Source organism: Pteronotus mesoamericanus, unplaced genomic scaffold (genome assembly GCF_021234165.1).
Source record: "Pteronotus mesoamericanus isolate MK-2021 breed Mesoamerican mustached bat unplaced genomic scaffold, CSHL_Meso_final contig_171, whole genome shotgun sequence".
NCBI lineage: Eukaryota > Metazoa > Chordata > Mammalia > Chiroptera > Mormoopidae > Pteronotus > Pteronotus mesoamericanus.
Window position 1 is genome coordinate 1,135,611 of NW_026555070.1, and position 19,292 is coordinate 1,154,902.

At 58.0% G+C, this 19,292-nt stretch overlaps 1 protein-coding gene across 3 annotated transcripts in view; it reads right to left on the bottom strand.

The window, feature by feature from the left end:
- Positions 1-2,314: 2,314 nt before the first annotated feature.
- RASGEF1C (RasGEF domain family member 1C) overlaps positions 2,315-19,292 on the bottom strand; it is a 74,964-nt gene continuing 57,986 nt past the window's right edge. For all 3 annotated transcript variants that reach the window (XM_054566238.1, XM_054566237.1, XM_054566236.1), the window contains exons 7-14: positions 17,250-17,339; positions 15,840-15,942; positions 15,317-15,396; positions 15,142-15,237; positions 11,866-11,961; positions 10,234-10,357; positions 3,439-3,511; positions 2,315-2,957 (exon numbers count right to left, since the gene is read on the bottom strand). In XM_054566238.1, the coding sequence (XP_054422213.1) occupies positions 2,933-2,957; positions 3,439-3,511; positions 10,234-10,357; positions 11,866-11,961; positions 15,142-15,237; positions 15,317-15,396; positions 15,840-15,942; positions 17,250-17,339 (687 nt within the window). In that variant the 3' untranslated portion in view covers positions 2,315-2,932. The remainder of the gene's footprint in view (positions 2,958-3,438; positions 3,512-10,233; positions 10,358-11,865; positions 11,962-15,141; positions 15,238-15,316; positions 15,397-15,839; positions 15,943-17,249; positions 17,340-19,292) is intronic.

Below are 19,292 nucleotides of genomic sequence, written 5' to 3' on the forward strand. Positions count from 1 at the left end.
GCCCTGAGGCCCACGCACCTGCTGTGCAGTGAGCCAGCAGCTGTGCACCTGCAGCGTGTGGGGTTGGGTTGGCTGGTGCCGAGCGGGGCCTCAGGGGCATCATTGGCCTTGGGCGCCATCTGTGCTCCTGCCACCTGCCCTGAAGTGCAGGCCCTGCCCACAGGAGCACCTGTGGGCCACCTGAGCAGGATAGCGGGAGGACGGAGGGGCCTCTGCAGGGCGGGGCCCTGACTCCTGGATGTGGCTAAGGAGCCACTGCTGTGGCTGTGAGCAGGCGGGGCGGGGGCACCGCTCTGGGCTCCGAGGCTGCACCCAGAGATAGGGCAGTGAACCCCCAGCCTGGGGGCTGCTGGGGAGGTCCTCGGAGGGAAGGCCCACCGCCTGGCCACCCTGAGGCCTGCGCCTCGGGGCGCCTCAGGGCTGTTCAGGAGGCGGAGAGCTGCCTCACTGCCTCAGGCCTCCTGCGTAAACCTGAGACACAACTGCACTCGGCCGTGCTGCCTGGCCCTGCGGCCTCGGCAGGGCTGCTCGTAGGCTGCCCCCTTTTCTCCTGTCCTGCACCGTCCCCCAAAGTGGGCGTGAGCCTGGGCCTCACCTCGGTGTCCTCCCCTGATGCCCAACTGTGCGGGGCCAGGGAGGGGCGGGCGGGCTGGAGGGAGCAGGTGCGGTGGGGGCCTCCTGCCAGGACTCCTTCCCCGGAGGCGGGAGCTCTGACGAGATCAGCAAGGTGGGACCAGCACGCCAGGCGGCGGGAACAGCGTGTGCAAGGCCACGGCTGCAGGAGCCAGGGAAGGGTGCTCCCTTTGCTCGGGGACCACAGGCCCGGGGCATCAGGGCCGCCTCACCTTCTGTGGGCACTGGCAAGTGGGACTGGCCGCCCCGGAGTCTCAGGCGTGGGCCCGGCCCATCTTTCCGCAGCACCCTTTCCTCGAGCTCCTCATAGCGGGGAGGAGGCTGCTGCAACCTCCCTCCGACACAGGCCGCCGGGCTGGACCTCGGCGGTGGGGGCGTGGCTGCGGGCCAGCCTTGGAGAGAGAGAGCATGGGGATCCTGGCCTGGGAGAGGGGTTGTGAGGGCACGGGAGGGCACTGGGGCCAGCTGCCCCGCCTGCTGTCCCCGAAGCTCAGCTTCTGGGGTTTCCTCACAGCCCCTTGCACTGAGTTACTTAGGAGTAAGAAGAAGGAGCCGGGGACCCGTGATGCTTGGGAGCCTCCTCCCGAATGTCCCATCTCCTGTGGCCAGGTAGGGCAGAGTCCCCTCTGGAGGGAACTGGGCAGGCGTCCCTGAGCCCAAGGCCCTCAGCCCTGGGACCGCCATCATGCGTCTGCAAGGCCACTAACTCCTTCTGGGCCACTTGCCCTACTCCTGAGAGGCCGTGCTTGGTGTGGCCGGGGGCAGACAGTCCCCACTGATGTCTGCAGGGGTCCTGCCTAGTATTGCCCCAGGAAAGGCCAGGCCCCAAGAGAGCATGCCGGGTGGGGTGGGGGGGATGCAGAGGGGCTTCTAGCCAGCTCCAGGGACCCCCAGGACGCTTTGGGTTTGGCCCCAGGGCCCCGCCCAGGCTCCTGTCAGGAGCTGGATGCGGTGTGAGGGGTGGGAGCCGGGGCAGGCTGAAGCCCAGTCCCTGCTCTGCCGCCCATTCCCTGCACGACTCGGCCTCTCTGAGGTCTCAGGTGGAGCAGAGGGGCTGGTCAGGGCACAGAGCAGCCCCCGCTTTACCCTTACACACAGCGGCCCCTCACCTCCGCCAGCCGCTGGGTCCTCTGGGAATCTTGGTGAGGTCCCGGGGTCCCCATGCTGCCCGGATAGTGGGGCCTGATGTGGCTGGGGCCAGCGGGCTGTGTTGGTTCACCCCCGGCACACCCCTCTCTGCCCAGCACCTCCTGACCGGGAACAGTGACGCACATCACACTCCCTGACTTGCTGGCCGGGGGACCTGGTCACGTGCCAGGTGAGGGCTCAGCAGTGCCACGCCCTATCTGCTTCCTGGCCCAGAAGCTTGGCGTGGTGCCTCAGGGGCTGAGCGGGGCCCCTGGGCGGAGCCTCACGGTGGGCCGAGGGTGCCTCCCCAGCTTCAAGCCCCCTGCTCCCCACACCCGCAGGAGAGAGGCATCTGGCCGCTCCTCCGAGGCTCCTCGAGCGCGCGCTCTGCAGCAGGCCCTGTCGGCCAGCACGGCCTGGGGCAGCGCAGTGGAAGCGGCCGCCACGCCTGCACCTGCCCCAAGGCCACAGCATTCCCAGGCCCGCGCGTGGTGAGAGACGCCACGTGGACATGGATACACAGGGTGTACGAATGTGTTTATACTGGCTCGACTGTTTACAAGGTACTGTACATGTTATCACCTCCGTGACCCGAATTTGTCCTGCTGACCGGCGTCCCAGCTGTCACCAGAAAGCCATCCCCTGATACCAGAAAGATCCAGAAAGGGGGTGCCCAGGGCTGCAGAAACCAGCCCATCCCGAGGGGCCCTCTGCAGAGTGTGGGGGGCACTTGGTGGGCTCCAGCCCTGCTCACAGCGCGGCAGCGCCTGTTGGAGATGCGAAGGCTCTCAGGCGCCCTGGCGGCAGACGGGGTGCCGGCCTCCGCGGCCGGAGTCTGCCAGTGAGAGCGGGTCCTCGCAGAGGCTGGACAGGCTGCCCAGCCACGCAGCCACCACCGTCCTCAAGGCAGGGCCCCCGAGGCACGTGCCGCCCATGAGTTTGGAGGCCCTGGGCCCTGCCAGGGTTGAGGTCCCACCAAAGGAGAAGAAAAGTCTCCTGAGCCATGTGGTCTGTGCGGCAGGCACGAGGCCACGGGGTCACCAGTGGCAAAGTAGTGAGGCACCCAGGCCTCCCCTGACCTCTGGGCCAGCCGAGTCAGGGCTGCAGAGGGCTTCTGCGGGCTTCCTCTCCTCCTCCTCCTCCTCCTCCTCCTCCTCCAGCTCCCTGATCCTCACGTCTTCCCCAAAATAGAAGACCTGCAGATTTAAACAGGCCCGGCCCTTGGTTATACTTCTCTCCAGCATGTGACCTCCTCCGCAGGCAGCCTCCCGCCCCAGGGGACATTGCGCAAGGTCCTTGGCTCAGGCCCGTTGATGTGGGTCCCTTCCGCCCGCCGCTCGGCTGTGTGAACAGGCTGGACAAGCAGGCGGTGGTGCGTTTCTCACTTCCCGGCCCAAGAATGGGGACTAGGGATTCCAAGCCCGGGGACATACAAGTTCATCGCCCATCAGGGCAGCCACCAGCCGTGGGGGGATTGTGGTCCCAGCCTCCTCTTCTACCCAGGCCTTGAGTTCCACCCCGGCCCCAAGATCATGGCCTGGACTGCGCTCTCCTCAGCAGCTGGGGGCCCCCCAGGAGGCTGATGAGCTGGGGACTGGCGAAGCCCCTCAGCCCTGTCCAGGCCCCAAGCACCCACCCCACCCCGACCCCCACCCCGACCTGGGCACACAGACTCACCTGAGAGATTTCCACCTCTCTTTTTCCGTGTGATTCTCTGGACTCTCACTTTCATAAGAAGCCAAATAAAGACCTAGTCAGAAAATGAAGTGAAATTATCCAATTATGGTTGACGATACCCTGTTCTACACCCAAAGTTTTAAAATTAAACTTGCGGTTGGGAGATAATTGTAGATTCACACGCAATTGTTAAGAAATAATACAGAGGGATATGTACCCTTTAGCCAGTGTCTCCGGATGGCAATCCTCGCAAAAACTCGGGACAAGATGGCCCTGGGCTGGGGACGCTGACACAGGCCTGAGGCTCTGTGTGCCCCTGGAGCCGGCCGGTGCCTTTTACAGCCCGCCCACTTCCCTCCCATTTCCCCCCCTTCCCGGACCCCTGCGACCACTGATCTGTTCTCTGTCTAAATCCTGCCGTTTCAACAATGTGACGTAAATGGAATCGGACAGTACGCAGCGGCTTGGGACTGGCTCTCCTCGCCGGGCAGCATTCCCCCGAGCTTTGCCCGTGGCGTGTTGAGTCCACTCCTCGCGTGGCGAGCTCTGCGCATTGGGTGTGTGGCCCGCGGCCCGCAGCCCGCGGGCACCCGCGTGGCCTACAGGGCTCGGCCGCAACGCTCTACGCTGCCGCAACACCGGTGAACGGTTTTTGTGTGAATGCGAGCATTAATTTCTCAGGAATAAATGTCCAAACATGCAATTGCTGAGTCGTATTTAGTTGCGTATTTAGTTTTATAAGAAACTCTTTGTTTAGTTCCACATCCTAAAGATTTTCTGTACTTGTTTCTATAGTTTGAAATTTGAGTCTGTGGATCCTTTGAGTTAATTTTTGTGTACGTGGGGCCCTGAGGTCAAGGCTCCTTTCTGGGCCCGTGGACGTCTGAACGCCTCAGTCCCGTTGGTGGAAAAGGCTGTCTCTCTTGCCCTGAACTGCTTTTGCACCTTCGTCAAAACTCACTGGGCATATTTGTGTGGGTCTATTTCCGGGTTCCCTATTCTGTCACATTTTCCACGTGTCTGTCCTGCTAACGCCACACGACCTCTACTACTGTGGCCATAAAATATTGGCCTCAGTATTGGGTAGGGTGATTGCTTCCACTTCATTCTCTACCCCTCCCCCCAAAATTGTTTCAGCTATTCTAGTTTCTTTGGTGTTTCGTATAAATTTGAGAATAAATTTTCGAATAAATTTGAGAATGTCAGTCCCTGGGCATCGTGTCTCTCCACAGAGTTAGCCCTTCTCTATTTCGCTCATCAGGACGGTGTGGTTTCTAGCACACGAATCTTGCACATGTTTAGTTAGATTCACACCTACTTCATTTTGTGGAGCAATTATAAATGGTATCGTATTTTTGATTTTGCTGTCTTCATAGTCATTGTCAGTACATTAGATATTTGCATTTTTTTTATCTTGTATCCTACAAATTTTGCTGAACTCACTTAGCTCTAGGAGTTTTTGTAGATTCCTTGGGGTATTTTTATTTCTGCAAACAGGGACAATGTTAATTCTTCCTTTCTGAGCTGCATGTCTTTTAAAAACATTTTTATTGAATTTACTGGGGTGACACTGGCTAATAAAATTACATAGGTTTCAGGCGTACAATTCCATAATACACCGTCTGTAAATTGTGTTGTGTCTTCACCACCCCAAGTCTGCTTCCATCACCATGCATCCCTCCTTGGCCCCCTTCTACCGCCCCCCTTCCCCCGCCCCCTTTCCCCCGGTAAGCACCATACTGTTGGATTTCCTCTTCTTGCCTTATTGTACAGACTAGGTCTTCCACTACCATGTTGAATAACAGTGGCGAGAGTAAGTATCCTTGCCTGGTGCTGATTGTCGTGAGAAGAATTCAGTCCTTCTCAATCAAATGTAACGTTAGCTGAAGAGATTTTGTAGATGCAGTTTATTAAGTTGACCAATTCCCTTCTATTCTTAATTTCCTGAGAGTTTTGTCCAGGCACGCGTATTGAAATTTGTGAAATGTGCCCTGGCTGGTGTGGCTCAGTTGTTGGAGCATTATCCCACAAACCAAAGGGTCGCTGGTTCGATGCTGAGGTCAGAGCACATGCCTGGGTTTGGGTTCGGGCCCCACTGGGGGCGTGCGAGAGGCAACGGATGGATGTTTCTCCTGCACACTGATGTTTCTCTCCCTTTCCTTCTCCCCCCTTCCTCTCTCTCTAAAAAACAAATAAATAAAATTAAAAAAAAAGAAATTTGTGAAATGCTTTTTCTACAATTAGTATAATCAAGTGGTTTTTCTCCTTTAGCCTATTATATGGTAGATTACGCTGGTGACTTTCAAATATTAAATAGCCTTGCATCTCTGGGAAAAAACCCCACTTGGTCATGATTATAATTATTTTTATATATTGCCAAATTCTATTTGCTAATATCTTGTTAAGGAATTTTCTACCTGTATTCATGAGGGATGTTGGTTTTTATTATTTTTTTATACTGTCTTTTTTTAAATATCTGGTTTGGTATCAGGGTAATACTGACTTCATAAAATGAATTGGGAAGTTCCCTCTTTTCTATTTTTAAAAGAGATTGTGCAGAATTGGTATTAACTCTTCTGTAAACATTTAATAGAATTCTCTAGTGATTTCATTTTTGGGTGTTTTGAAATCACAAACCTGATTTCCTCAATAGCTCTAGGGCTATTCAAGTGATGTCTTTTATGTTGAGTTGTGGTAGTTTGTGTTTTTCAAGAATTGATCCATTTCATCTAACCAGTCAAGTGTATGTGCATAGTGTTGTTTATAGTGTTGCCTTATTAGCCTTTCCATGTTGGCAGAGTCTATAGCGGTATCCCAATTCATTCCTCGTGTGAGTAACTTCTATCTTCTCTCTTTCTTTGTCAAGATATTCTTTGCTAGGGGATGGCCACTTTTCTTGTCAAAGAATCAGCTCTTGTTTAGTCAACTTTCTTTACTGCTGTTCCTTTTCCGTTTCGCTGATTTCTGCTCTTCTGTTCTCTCATTTCTGTCCTTCTGCTGGCTCTGGGTTTATTTTGTTCCTCTTTTTCTAGGTGCTGGAGATGGGAACATGGATGATTGATTTGAGATGTTCCCTTTTTTCCCCCTAATATATGCATTCACTACTGCAGAATTCCCTCTCAGTCCTGATTTTTGACTGCATTTTGATTGCATTTTCACTTAGTTCAATTTTTTTTTTTTATTTTTCTGGAAAGTTATTTGATGCATGGATTCTTTAGAAGTGTGCTGTTTAGATTCTAAGTGCTTGGAGATTTTCCTGTTGTATTATTTATTTCTAGTTTGAATCCACTGGATCTGAGTACAAACTTTGTATGATTTCAATTATTTTAATTTGTTGTAGTTTATTTTATGTACTCAGGATATGGTCTATCTTAGTATATGTCCTGTGGGCCATTGGGGAAAAAAAGTGCATTCTATAAATGTCAGTTATGTTAGTTGATGCCATTGGTGAGTTTTTTGTTGATTTTCTGTCTAGTTGTTCGATCAATTGTTGAGAGGGGCATTCAAGTCTCCAACTATAATTTTGTGGATCTATTTATATCTCCTTTAGGTCTATCAGTTTTTGCTTCATAAATTTTGCAACTCTGTTGTTTGGTGGATACACATTTAGAATTGCTATGTCTTCTTGATAGATTGACTCTCTTATTATATAATATCCCTCTTTGTCTCTGGAAATTTTCTTTCCTCCGAAGTATACTTTATCTGATATTAATATTGCTGTTCCTGCTTTCCTTAGATTGTTTTCTCATTTTTAACTTTTTAACCTGTCTATATCATTATATTTGAAATGAGGTTCTTGCAGACAGCATAGTTAGGGTCATGCTTTTTAATTTACTCTGCCAATCTGTCTTTTACTTGTTATATTTAGACCATTTACATTTAGTATAATTACTGATATGTTAAAGCTTGAGTCTGCCATTTTATTTATTTTTTTGTTTTCTGTTTGTTCTTTCTGTGTTTTGATTTTATTTTTGTTTTCCTGTGGGATACCTGGACAATCTTTTAAAATTACATTTTGATTTATCTATAGCAAATTCCTGAATGTTCTTTTCACTGGACATAGAATTCTAGGTTGATGGTTATTTTCTTTCAGCACTTGAAAAATGTGCCATTGCCTCTGGCCACCATGATTTCTGATGAGGAATCTGATGTCATTTGGATTTTTTTTTCCCTTATGGGTAAAATGTCATGTCTCTCTCAGTGCTTTTAAGGTTAGTTTCTTTTTCTTAAGTTTCTAGAAGCTTGACTATGATGTGTCTTGGTATGGGTTTCTTTGTGTTTACTCTCTTCGGAATTTACTCAGCTTCTTGAATCTGTAGGTTTCCAAATCTGGGAAGTTTCTAGCCATTATTTCTTCAAGTGCTTTTCCACCCTGACCTCTTGTCCCTCATCCTCAGACTCTGATGACATGGATGCCAGGTGTTTTGTTACAGTCCCACAGGTCCCCAGGGCTCCGCTGTATGATTTCCATTGCTTTATCTTCTGGCTCCCTGACCCTTCCCTCTCTTCTCTTCCTTCTGCAGTTGAGCCCCTCCACCCAGTTTTTTATTTCAGTTACTGTATTTTTCAGTTCTAAAGTGTCCATTTGGCTCTTATATTTTGTTTCCTTGCTAAGATTTTCTATATTTTCATTTGTGTCAGAGAGCCTCCAGCCTGGGGAGGCTAGGAGCTGAAGGCAGGCAGAACTTCTCCCAGAGGCTTTGACCAACCTATGGGGTTCAGTCCACTTAGGTCCCTTCTCTCACTTTTCTTCACTGTTGGGGGATGGGAGGGACAGAAGAGAGAGAGAGGGCCAAATGGAAGGTGCCGCTCTGCAAGGGAGCTTTAGCAGGGCCAGGCTCTTATCTGTATGTTCACAGCTAAATCACTGCCTGGCACATAACAGGCTCTCTGGAGATACTGCTGTCTGAAGGAGTGAATGAAATGCCCTTTCCTCACTCCTCCCTGTCCCTAGGTTCCTTCTGTCTCTCTCCTAATGTGCCTTTGACACATTTTATTGCCTAATGTCTATTGGCTGATGACAACAATCACTGTAGTAACTAGTGTTGTAGGTTTAATAATGGCTCCCAGAGACACCCAGATCCTAATCTCCAGAACCTGTGAATATGTTACCTTCTATGGCACAAAGGGACTTTGCGGATGTGATTGAGCTAAGGATCTGGCCCTGGCCATGTGGTCAGTTGGTCAGAGTGTTGTCCCAATATGCTAAGGCTGTGGGTTCGATCTGCCATCAGGGCGCATACAAGAATCAACCAATGAATGCACAGATAAGTGGAACAACAAATCTCTCTCTCTCTCTCTCTCTCTCTCTCTCTCTCTCTCTCACACACACACACACACACACACACACACAAATCAATAAATAGAAGAATCTGGAGATGGAAAGATAATCCTGGATGATCCAGGTGGGCCCTAACTGCCATCACAAGTGTCCTCCGAAGAAGGAGACCGAGGGAGATGTGACCCCAGGAGAGAGAAGACGATGTGCTGGTGGAGGTCGGAGCACCATGCTTTGTGGAGCGGGGAGGGGTCCGGGAGCCCAGGAATGCAGGCAGCGCTAGCGGCTGCGGAGGCCGAGAAACAGTTCTCCACCCAGAGCCTCCAGAAATGACCAGCTCTGTCGGCCCGTGGTTTTAGCCCAGTGGGTTCCTGCCCTCCCTCACTGTAAGAGGGTCCGTCTGTGTTGTTTTGAGCCACCAAGTTTGTGGTGATTTGTTTCAGCACCAATAGGAAACTAGTGCAATTAGTGCTGATGGATTGTACTCCTATGGGCTTCGCTGTGCCAAGTCCAGGCAGTCTCCCAGTGGCCCCGGAGGTGTGTCCTCTCATTACCCCCACTTAACAGATGCAGCAGCGAAGGCGAGGGGTCTGCCCAGCATCCCAGAGCTCGCTGGGGTGGGAGCAGCCCCGCCTGGTTTACCCACCCGGCTGTTGTTGTGGGAAGGGACTCCAAAGAGTTACTAGCTCCAAAGTATAAAAAAAATAAAATGGCAAAGTTGAAAGTGTTAACAATTAAAAACAAAGTCATTAAAAATTCTTTCCTTCTGATTTTTTGTTTTGACAGAACATTTTCTCCTGTGCACGAGTGAGATCCGTATGTACAACGCCGGCTGTGACGAGAAGCCGGGCCCCCTTTGTGCTGCGCACAAAGCTCCCAGGGTGGCTCGAGGGCCCTGGGTCCTGGGAGCCCGTCACCGTGGGGCCGCGCCGGCCCACCGGCAGGGTCAGCCCCGGCCCGGGTGACCCCTTGCTCCCTCAGCACTTTCTCTTCCTGCGGCAGGGAGCTCACGGAGTGCCCTCGCTTAGCAAATTCACAAGCCGCCCGGTTGTATCTGACAAATGCCCCGGCAGGAATGCTGACTCTCTGGGGCGGACAGACGCGCGCAGGGCTCTGGAGAAAAGACGTGCCGTCTGGCGTGCCGTGTGCCCCACGCACGCACACGCTCCCGCCGGCTGCCGAACGACGCGGTCACGCGCGCCCTGGGCGGCCGCTCCTGCCGGCACCGCCCCGCTTCTGACGAGTGAGCGGGTCAGACCCGGGCTGCCCGACGGCCTCCACACTGTCTGCGGGGTGAGGCCTGGGCCTGGAGGTCCGGCCCGCAGTCCCTGGGGGCCCTGGGCAGCGCCTGGGGGTGGCAGCCGCCCCACCAGGGCGGGCAGCCTTCTCTGGGCCCCCCCAGAGCCAGCAAATGTGGGCACGGTGTGTTGCGCTCAGACCAGGGGCCCTGAGTGGCAGCGTGACGAAGAGGCCACGCGAGAGTCCCGTCGCCCAGGAGCTGTGAGGGGCCACCTTACCGTCCTCGCTGAAGACGGGGGCAGTGCACAGGTAGTGAGTGATGCCGGGGTCCTGCTCGAAGGGACACTCCACCTGTTTCCATGTGATGAACTCTCCGACCTGCTTGGCCAGCTCCAGAAATTTCTGCCGGGGTCACAGAGACAAGACGGTCGTGCCCACTCCCAGGGCCCGAGCTCCCCGGGGGAGCGGGGCTGGACGGGCAGGCTTCTCGCGCCCCTCTGGGCAAGCCGGGTGGAACCCGGGGCGGCGCATGGCAGCGCCGCCCCCCCGGGACCTGGCGGCGTCCCCTCGGCCGGCCCGCGGAGGAGCCGCCGGCGCCTGGGACTCGCCGCGTCTGGGGGTCTGGGGGCCTGGGGGCCTGGGGGCGGGCGCTCAGGCCACGGCCCTAACGGGCAGTGCCTCTAGCAAGAGGTGAGGTTACTTGAGTTTCATTCTATTTTTGTGGTTGTCCCTACTTATGTCAAGTTTGTTTATTTAAAGGATATGCAAATAAATTTAAATAAATGTATTTAAGTAAAGTTTAGGTAAATGCATTGAAGTAGAATTTTTAAGAAAAATTTAAATACGTTCATTTAAGTTGAAAAAAAGTGCTAAATTAAAGAAGGATTTTAAATAAATAGCAGCTCCTGCTCACGACTGGGTGGGAGCCCCACCCTTGGCCTCCTTAGATCCGCCCTGGGCCGGCCCCGCCCCCCACTTCGCACCCAGAATCAGGGACGTGTGAGCACCTCGCTGTCTTGCTTCTCGCCCTCCAGCCCCAAGAAGGCGGAAAAGAAAGCGCCCCACGCCGGGGGTGCGTCGGGGCGCCAGGAGCTCCCAGGGCCCGGGCCGCGGCCGCTCTCAAGCCCCGCCCGCTCCGCGGCGCCTCCAGCCTGGGCGCGGCCCCCGGGGAGCCCGGCCCGCGGGGCGCCCCGTCTCCAGGGAACAACTGCGGAGCCCTCCCCGGGCCTCGCAGCAGGCCCACCCAGTCCCCTCGTTCTACCCGGGCCCGGCCCGGTCTCCCGAGGGCGGCCGCGGGACCGACGCCCTGCGCCCCGCGAACTGGAGGCCGAGTGGGCCCGCGGGTTGGGGGTGACTTGGGGCCTTCGGCCGCCTCGGCCCCACACCCCCCGCTCCTCAGAGCCCCGTGCGCCGGCTGGGCCGCCGGGCGGTCGGGAGACGGAGCGAGCAGCCTTGCCTGGCTTCTGAGGCAGGAGCTCGGCGGCTGGCGCGCGGGCGCCCAGGGACGCCAGCCTGCTGAGCACGGGTCTCCCTCCGCCTGGGAGGTCGGAGGGCTCCCGGGAGGGGGACCCGGGAGCCCGCAGCGGCGAGAGTCGGCTCGGGGAGACCTCCTTTTCCGCGTGCCCGCTCCGCCCGCGTCCGACCCTTCCTCCCGCCGCTCGGGCCCCTCCGTGGGGAGCCTCCCCGACCCACGCTCGGCGCCCCTGGGCAGCCGTCACAGCACCTGCCCCCGGTCAGCCTGGTGCTCGTCAAGGGCTGAAAACCGTCCTGTGCGGGCGCGGAGACTCCGAGGACGCGCCCTGGCGCTGGCGGTGAGCGCGCCGGGGCGCGAGCCCCTGCTGGCCCAGCCGGCAGCCCGCGCCGCTGCTCTGGGAGCCGTGCTGCCGGCCGACCCGGGCCCTGGACCCTACCTCGAAGTTGATGTGCCCGTTGGGGAGGCGGTTGGCACAGCCCTCGTTCAGGAAGTAGATGTCTTTGATGAGCAGGCTGAAGAAGGGGATGACGATCTGGAAGGGACAGGAGGGCGGTCAGCCCTGGCCCGCAGCCCCCAGCGCAGGGACACCGGATACATCGGCGGGAGAGGCTTCCTGGGCACAGCGGCCGCCTCCGCCCTTGGACCTGGGCCCCTTCTGGCCTTGGGGCTGCCCGGGTCCCGGCCACGTAGTGTGCACCACGAGGGCAACGGGGCAGCCACCGAGGAAGGAGGCCCGGTTCCTTTCCCCTGGGGCCTGGCTGCCTCCTTCCAGGCCCCAGCAGCGCCGGTGCTGCCTGAGCCCCTGCTGCACACCGGCCGCTCCGCCCGCGGCGGGAAAGGCGCACAAACCCGGCGCCGGGACATTTCTCCCGGCGCCCGGTGGGAGGGACCGCGCACATACTAAATCTGCGTGCGATGGGAGTCACCTGCTGGGAAATTTTGTGGCCTCCTTTCAAATATATGTTTAACAAGTTGTCCTTTTATGTCTTTTCTGACGCGGGAGATCTGAACCTGCTGCCCTGCGAGGAGGCCTGTGCTCGCGGAGCGGGCTCCTGAGCGTCCAGCCGGGAGCCGGCCTGCGGGGTCCTGCCTCTCCCTCCCTGCCCGGCCGGGCCGGGGACCCAGACGCCTGCTCACAGTTCAGACCTCCCTGGAGAACCAGCTGGCTGCACCCTGCCGTTGTGGCTCAGACGGTGTGTCTCCCCACCCCAAGGAGTGTGTTGGCATCCTAAACCCTGGCGCCTGGCAGTGGGAACTCATTCGGAGATAGTTAAGACAAGGTCACACTGGCTATGCAGGGTCCAGTCAGTGACTGATGCCCTTGTGAAGAGGGGAACTTGGACACACGCAGGAAAGATGGCCACGTGAAGACGGAGGCCAAGATGGGAGCACTGGGGCACTGGCTGAGGAACTCGGGGGCCAGCAGAAGCTGGAAGAGGCAAGGAAGGGTCCTCCCCGGGAGCCTCTGGAGGGAGTGCGGGCCCGCCCACCTTGACGGTGGCCGAGCCCTGAGCGAGGACACACTTCTCTAAGCCGCCCGGCTGTGTGTTCAGCCCCGGGAGGCCGGCGCCAGCCCTGCCCTTGGGCCCACAACCGCGCCCACGTGCTGCCGGTCCAGCGCCCGGCGCCAGGTCCACACAGTCCGGTGCAGGCAGTGCTGAGCCTGCCCCCACCCCTCCCGGCGCTGAGCCCCCGGCCCAGGCTGGTGCATGCTGGCTGAGCTGGGCCGGGGGGTGGGGCGGGGGGTTGGTGGCAGAAGCACTGGGACAGGATGGGGATTAAGGGCAGGGTGACTCTGAGGCAGAGAGGGCTCCCCAGGGGCTGGGTGCCGGCGTCCTGGAGGCCAGGCATTGTAGCAGGTCCCTGGGGCAGCAGCACCTTCCATGCGCGAGCACTTCTCGCCGCCCCTGGCTGTCCACGTGGGTGCAGGCCCACCCTGTCCGTCTCTAACGTCCCAGCCGGTCTCCCGGCCTCCCGCCTTGGCGTCACTGTGAACCCACTGCCCTTGCTTTCTGCCGCTAAGCGGTTCCATCGGAACCCGGCCCAGCCTGGAGGTCACCCAGAGAAGCCTGTGCAGAGACGGCCTGCGATGGGGACAGGAGGGGGGGTAGGGGGAGAGGGCAGCGTGGACAGGAGCTGGCCACAGGCGGGAAGAAAGCAGAGCGCCTGCCGCAGCCTCGAGCCTGAAGATTCAGCTGCAGAAGCACTGGGCGGGGGGTGGGGGTGCTGTGGGAGCATCTTGCAACCTTCCTTCCCTCCTTCCTTCCTTCCCCCTTCCTTCCCTGTCCCGGTGCGTTCACTCGGCCCATGGCCATCTGCCCCGGCACAGATGGAAGAGAAACAGTGCCGAGTGCGGTGCCATGACTGACACCTCAGACCCAGAGCTGCAGCCATCCCGGGCCGTCAGCCAGTGCCCCTGGGGCTGCCATGTGGCACCTGCGCCCTGGGAACAGGAGGCACCTGGCGGTGTGCAAAGATCACACGACTCAGAGCCAGATTAAAACCTGACTCCCGGCACTGCCGCCTACTCGCCGTGCGGTTGGATTCGGTGCTGGGAGGTGGCGACGCTGAGGCCCACCCTGCAGGGCAGTTGTCAGAAGCTAATGGGGGTTGGAGGCCAAGTGGCTCTCGAGGGTCAGGGGCCCAGTGAAGCCAGATCCCTGTTCCTGCTGCCCGGTTCTCCGGCCTCCTGGCTCCTGTGGGTAAGGCTCGCCTGGCCTGGGTTCCAGGCCCCCCTCACTGAACGCTGCCCCCACCTCCTCAGCTCTCCTGGGACCAGAGCTGACGGAGTGCTCGCAGCTCGAGTAGAAAGGGCCAGCTGGTTGGGGGTGGCATGTCTCGGCCGCGCCCCAAACCCAACCACGGGTGTCCATCCAATGCAGGTCCGGAGTGGCCACGAACTCCAGGACGGCAGCTCGTCCTTTCGTCCCTCGGGCTGGAAGCGGGCCTCCTGCAGGGACCTGGTGCCACCAGAGCCCCCATAAGTGCAGGCATTTGCTATGCACAGAGATGAACAAGGCTCATCACTGGCTGGTGACAGGCTTTAACCCAGAGGGTCACCGTCACCGCCATCCCCAGGACTATGTGTGGCTTCTTGTATCAGAGGCTATGGGAGAATTTGGAGAAACAGAATCGGTCAGGGTCAGCCAAGGCCCTGTGAAGAGGCTGTTTCAGCGGGAAGCTCAGGCCAGTCATCTCCAGAAATGCCAGTGTGACCTGAGGCCACATCTATGAAAGTACTGAGGTTAGAATGAGGAAGTGCGAGACCCTATGTACGTGGCACCACATTTTGATCTGGAACAGAAGGGACTCTAACACACGGGGCTGCTCAGGGGTCTAAGGGACCTTGCCTATGGCAGGGCAAGGCTGGGGCTGTTGACTCAGGAGGAGAGGGGAGCGGGCCTGGGGGCTCTGGAGGACGAGCGGGTAGAAGAGGGGGCAGTCTCACTCTGTGTGGCTCTCCAGAGGGAACAACCCCAGGGGGTAACCGCAGGTCCCTGCGGAAACACTTCCTACCAGTTACAACTGCTGGGGGGGAAGCTGGTCTGTTTGGGAAGGTGGCGACATGCTTGTCTATTACAGATGCTGCAGAAGGGCGGGAGGTTGGGCCAGACGCCCTTGGGCGGCATCCAGGTTCCCGGACACGGCCCACCTGAGCCAAGGCAGTCCAGAGCAGGGAGGGGCCCGAGCGCCAGGCAAGCCTCTCACCTACCTTCTCCCGGCTGCTGTGAGCGGTCAGGGAGCGGTGGGCGGCCCCGCGCAGGGCTGTCCTGTAGTTGCAGAAATTTCCTGTCGGATCCATCTGGTGCTGGAAGGAGAGAGGGACGCAGCTGTGTAGCTGCACCGGAGGACGGCCGTGTCACCGGGCTGCCCGCAGCCTTACTTACCTCCAGGATGAAAAACTTGGCTGTCTTCACCTTGGCCCAGGTCTTCTTCAGCCTGGAGACCGGGCTCATGCTCATGCCGGCTGGAGGGCGGAGGGCACACTTGGGGGGGGGCCGCACGGCCCGGCCGCTCCCCCGGGCAGAAGGTCTCTGTGCGGCCCGAGGTGACCAGCCCCTGAGGCCGCACCCTGCCCAGGGCCGCGGTCTGCAGCAGCCTCAGCTGTCAGATCGCTGGAGACATTGTACTGGGGCGGACCCGGCTCCCGAGGGCGCCCCAGGCTCCAGCACACTGGCCCCACTTGGTGGCTGGGCCTGGCTTTGGGCCTCTGCTCTCCCTGGATCTGGGGACCTGCTGCCCAACCCTCACCTAGCACCCTAAGGGGGCTGAGTTTGCCTCAAAATCGGCACCTTCCCTGGACCTCTGGGGCAGGGGGCGTGGCCCACTGGCACCCACCCTCTGCACAGAGGAGCGCCCCGGCTGGTGCCCCGCATGCTTCGGCCCCCTCCCTGGGAGCCGGCTACTCACAGACGATGGCCATGAGGGAGTTGAAGTTGCCGATGTTGAAGCACTCGCGGGCCACGTCGATGAGGAACTCGATCACCTGGGCTCTCCGCTTCTTCTTGGATGGCTGGGGACAGGGTGCCGAGCCTCAGCAATGACGAGCCCCCTTCCGGCCTTGACCACACGCCCCCTCCCCCAGCCAGTCCTTCCAGGGGCCGAGACCTGTGCTCTGGGCAGCAGGCAGCCTGAGGCGCAGGGTCTCAGGCGCACCCCGGGCAGAGCAGCGCGGAGCCCACCGCCAGGGAGAGCTGCGGGGGCCAGGGCCACCTCCGGCCAGGGAGCCCCTCCCTCCCCCAGGCACAGCTCCAGCACCCCCGCCAGAAGCAGAAGGCGGCTCCCTCGCCTCTCCTCCCTGCAGGAAGCTGGCTGTCCCAGGCAGGGCCCCGGGGCCGGGCGGGGCGGGAGGGCAGCCTCCTCGCAGCCCCCTCAGGTAAGCCTGCCCTGTCAGCTGCAGGGAAGCCCCAGACCCCACGCTGTGCTCTTCCCAAACAGAGAGAAGCGGCCTGGCTCTGAGACAGATGGGCCCAAACCCTTTCAGAGAGCCACTGCCTTTGTCCCGCCCCGTCCTCCAGGGGCGGCCTGATGACAGTGCTGGGGGCCTGCTGGGGGCCCCGGGACAGGAGACGGCACAGGCGGAGGCGTCCCTGGGTAACGCCTCCTCCTACCCGTCCCGCCCCTGCCCCGTCCCCTGTCACAGGCGTTCACCCCGTAAACACCTTGCACCCCCAGCTCTGTCGTGGCACCCGATTCTGGAGACCCCACCCTGGCACATGTGCTGCCTCCAATCTTTCCCTGTGAAAAGTAGCCCCTGGGTGTCACCTGACGGTGGGAACTGGGTTCGGGGGAGGGGTCCCTCCGCTGCAAGGGAGACGAGAGGGTGCGCAGGCCTGGCTGGAGGGACCAGCCCGGTGACACGCATGACCGGCTCAGACTGGCCGGGTCTTCCTACTTCCCAGGAGAAGCCAGACACCTGGACTTTGATCGTGCAGTCTCCCGGTTCTTACAGGTTGGGTTGCCTCTACCCCTAAACCACAAGTGAGCCCAGCAGAACGGGCTGCAGGCCAGAGGCCCAGGCAGCCTAGGCTACCGGCCCAGGCCGGGGAGCAGAGGGAGGCCCCAGATCCTTCGGCAAGCGGTCGCCGACACTCTCTGCTAGATGCTGTGCACAGAGGCCGGTGGGTCCGCGCCGGGCTCTGCCTGAGGGGAAGTGTCACTGCAGGCGAGCCAAGTGACACCTGGTGTCCCAGAGGGGTGCCCAGCCTGGCCCCAGACTTGGGGATGGATGGGCTCCAGAAGCCCTTCTGGCCCCCTCCCAGGCGGGCACCTCCCAGCCGGGCACCTCCCAGCAGCGACCGTGCGGGCCTTCCTACGCACCATGCAGATCTCGGTGGCCACGAGGTAGCACAGCCTGTTGAACCACTTCACGTAGGCCTCCAGGTTCTTGGTCTTGTCACTGAAACAGGGCTAGGAAAGACGGAGGGACTGTGCTCAGCCTCTTTGTCAGTGAGTTTTGGAACATGAAGTCAGTTTGTGATCATCAGAGCCAATTTGGAAAATATCAAAACCTCAAAACCATCCACAAATACAAATGATTTGATGTATATCTTCTAGTCTTTTCTCCCTGCATTTAGAGATGTAATTTAATGTGATATATAAATATGATACGCAATTGTCCATCCTCATCTACTGCTCCCTAAAAGTTCATTTGTAAGCCCCCACATAACACTTGCGTCATTTCCCCTGCCCCGCCCAGCATGCGCGGGTGGCGCGGAGTCTGAGCAGCCCGGCCGCACTGAACGTAGGCCCAGGGACACGCGCCTCCTGCTTCAGCTCCGTGGGAAGACAAGCGTCCTGCTTGCCGCCCGCGCGGCGCCCGGGCCGCTCTGCGCCCGCAGCCACGCACGAGCCGAGCCTCGGGCGTGAGGCGCGGCGCTGCTGACAGTGAGTGCGAAGCTGTTGAGTAAGCAATATTTATTAAATAACGTTCCTTTACTCAGAAGCACAAAAGGCGAGGCTGCGTGCTGACTGGCTGCGGAAGACGCCCCGCCGGGCTGCCCTCGGAGAGGCGTTCGCCACCCCGTAGCCAGCGGGGGGTCCCGGGGCAGCAGAGAAGGGCGAGCCCAGCCAGCTGGTCTGCGTCCCGGGTACCAGGGCCCGCGGCGCAGCGCCCGCTTGAGCGCGGCGGGTAGCGCAATAGCAGGGGAGTGATGATTTATAGCTTTAATTCGAGCATTTCACCTAGGATGTCACACGGTGTGCTCGGGTGTGGTATCCTTATTACAAGCTTATGATTTTGTAATAAGAAAGGGGCGTTATCTGTGTCTGTGACTACACACATACACGGTCAGACAGTGCGCCCTGGAGCAACGGTTCGGGGCGCTCTGAGGGTCCCGGCGGCAAAGCTGGTTTCCTGTTTGCCCAGGGTCGCTGCCTCTTCGCCGCCGACCCGCGGCGTTGTCGGGAACGAGGGGACGCGGCTGCCACCTCCGCCCGATGGCGGAGAGGCTCCCCCCTCGAGAGGCCTTCGCGCCTCTCCCAGCCGCACACGCAGAAGAAAAAGGCGAGCCCGACTCAGAAAGGTCCTCGAGGAGGCACCGCTGTTTCCAGTTTTATTCAATACTGACCCTTGAGTCCACGTCTTTTTCGAGGTCTCTGCGGGGCGGCCCCTGCGCGGCAGGCGGGGGCCTGAGGGCGTCGGGGACACGCGCTGTAGGGGGCGGGGGTCTGGGGTCCGGAGCCCCGCCCAGGCGGCAGCGCGGGCACTGGAAGGACACTCGGACCGATGCGATATGCTCCTTCAGGCGTCAGTGGGTGGCTCAGATTGTCTTGAAAATGAACAAAATGAGCCTGTCCCTTCACAGAGCAATTGATAGTATTTGTTGCCAACGATAAAATTCAAGTTTTCAGGAGAAAATTGGGATCTTGTAAAACATGTGTTCACCTGTGGGAACTTGACAGCTTCCTAGTATGTAAGGACTTCTAAATTTTTTATTATTTAGTTATTGACTCCTCGCCTGAAGATACATTTATTTGATTTTAGAGAGAGAGGAAGGGCGAGAGGGAAACATCGATCATTCCCGTGTGACCCCGACTGGGGAAAAACTGCCACGTTTTGGTGTGTGGGGCACCATGGACCAAGCCACCCAGCAGGGGGGGAGGTTCATTTTTTAAGGAGACCAGTAAGTATTTTAATGGATATGATTTAAACACATTATATAATAAAATGTGCCAACATTTCAAAAATCTGCTTGATTCAGGGAAGCCATATTTTCCAAATGACCAATTTATAATGTCACAGAATCCTTCATGGGAAGAAAAAAAAGAAAAGAAAAAGAAAACAGCTCTAGCTGGTGTGGCTCAGCGGATTGAGCACCAGCCTGCAAACCAAAGGGTCACAGGTTCAATTCCCAGTCAGGG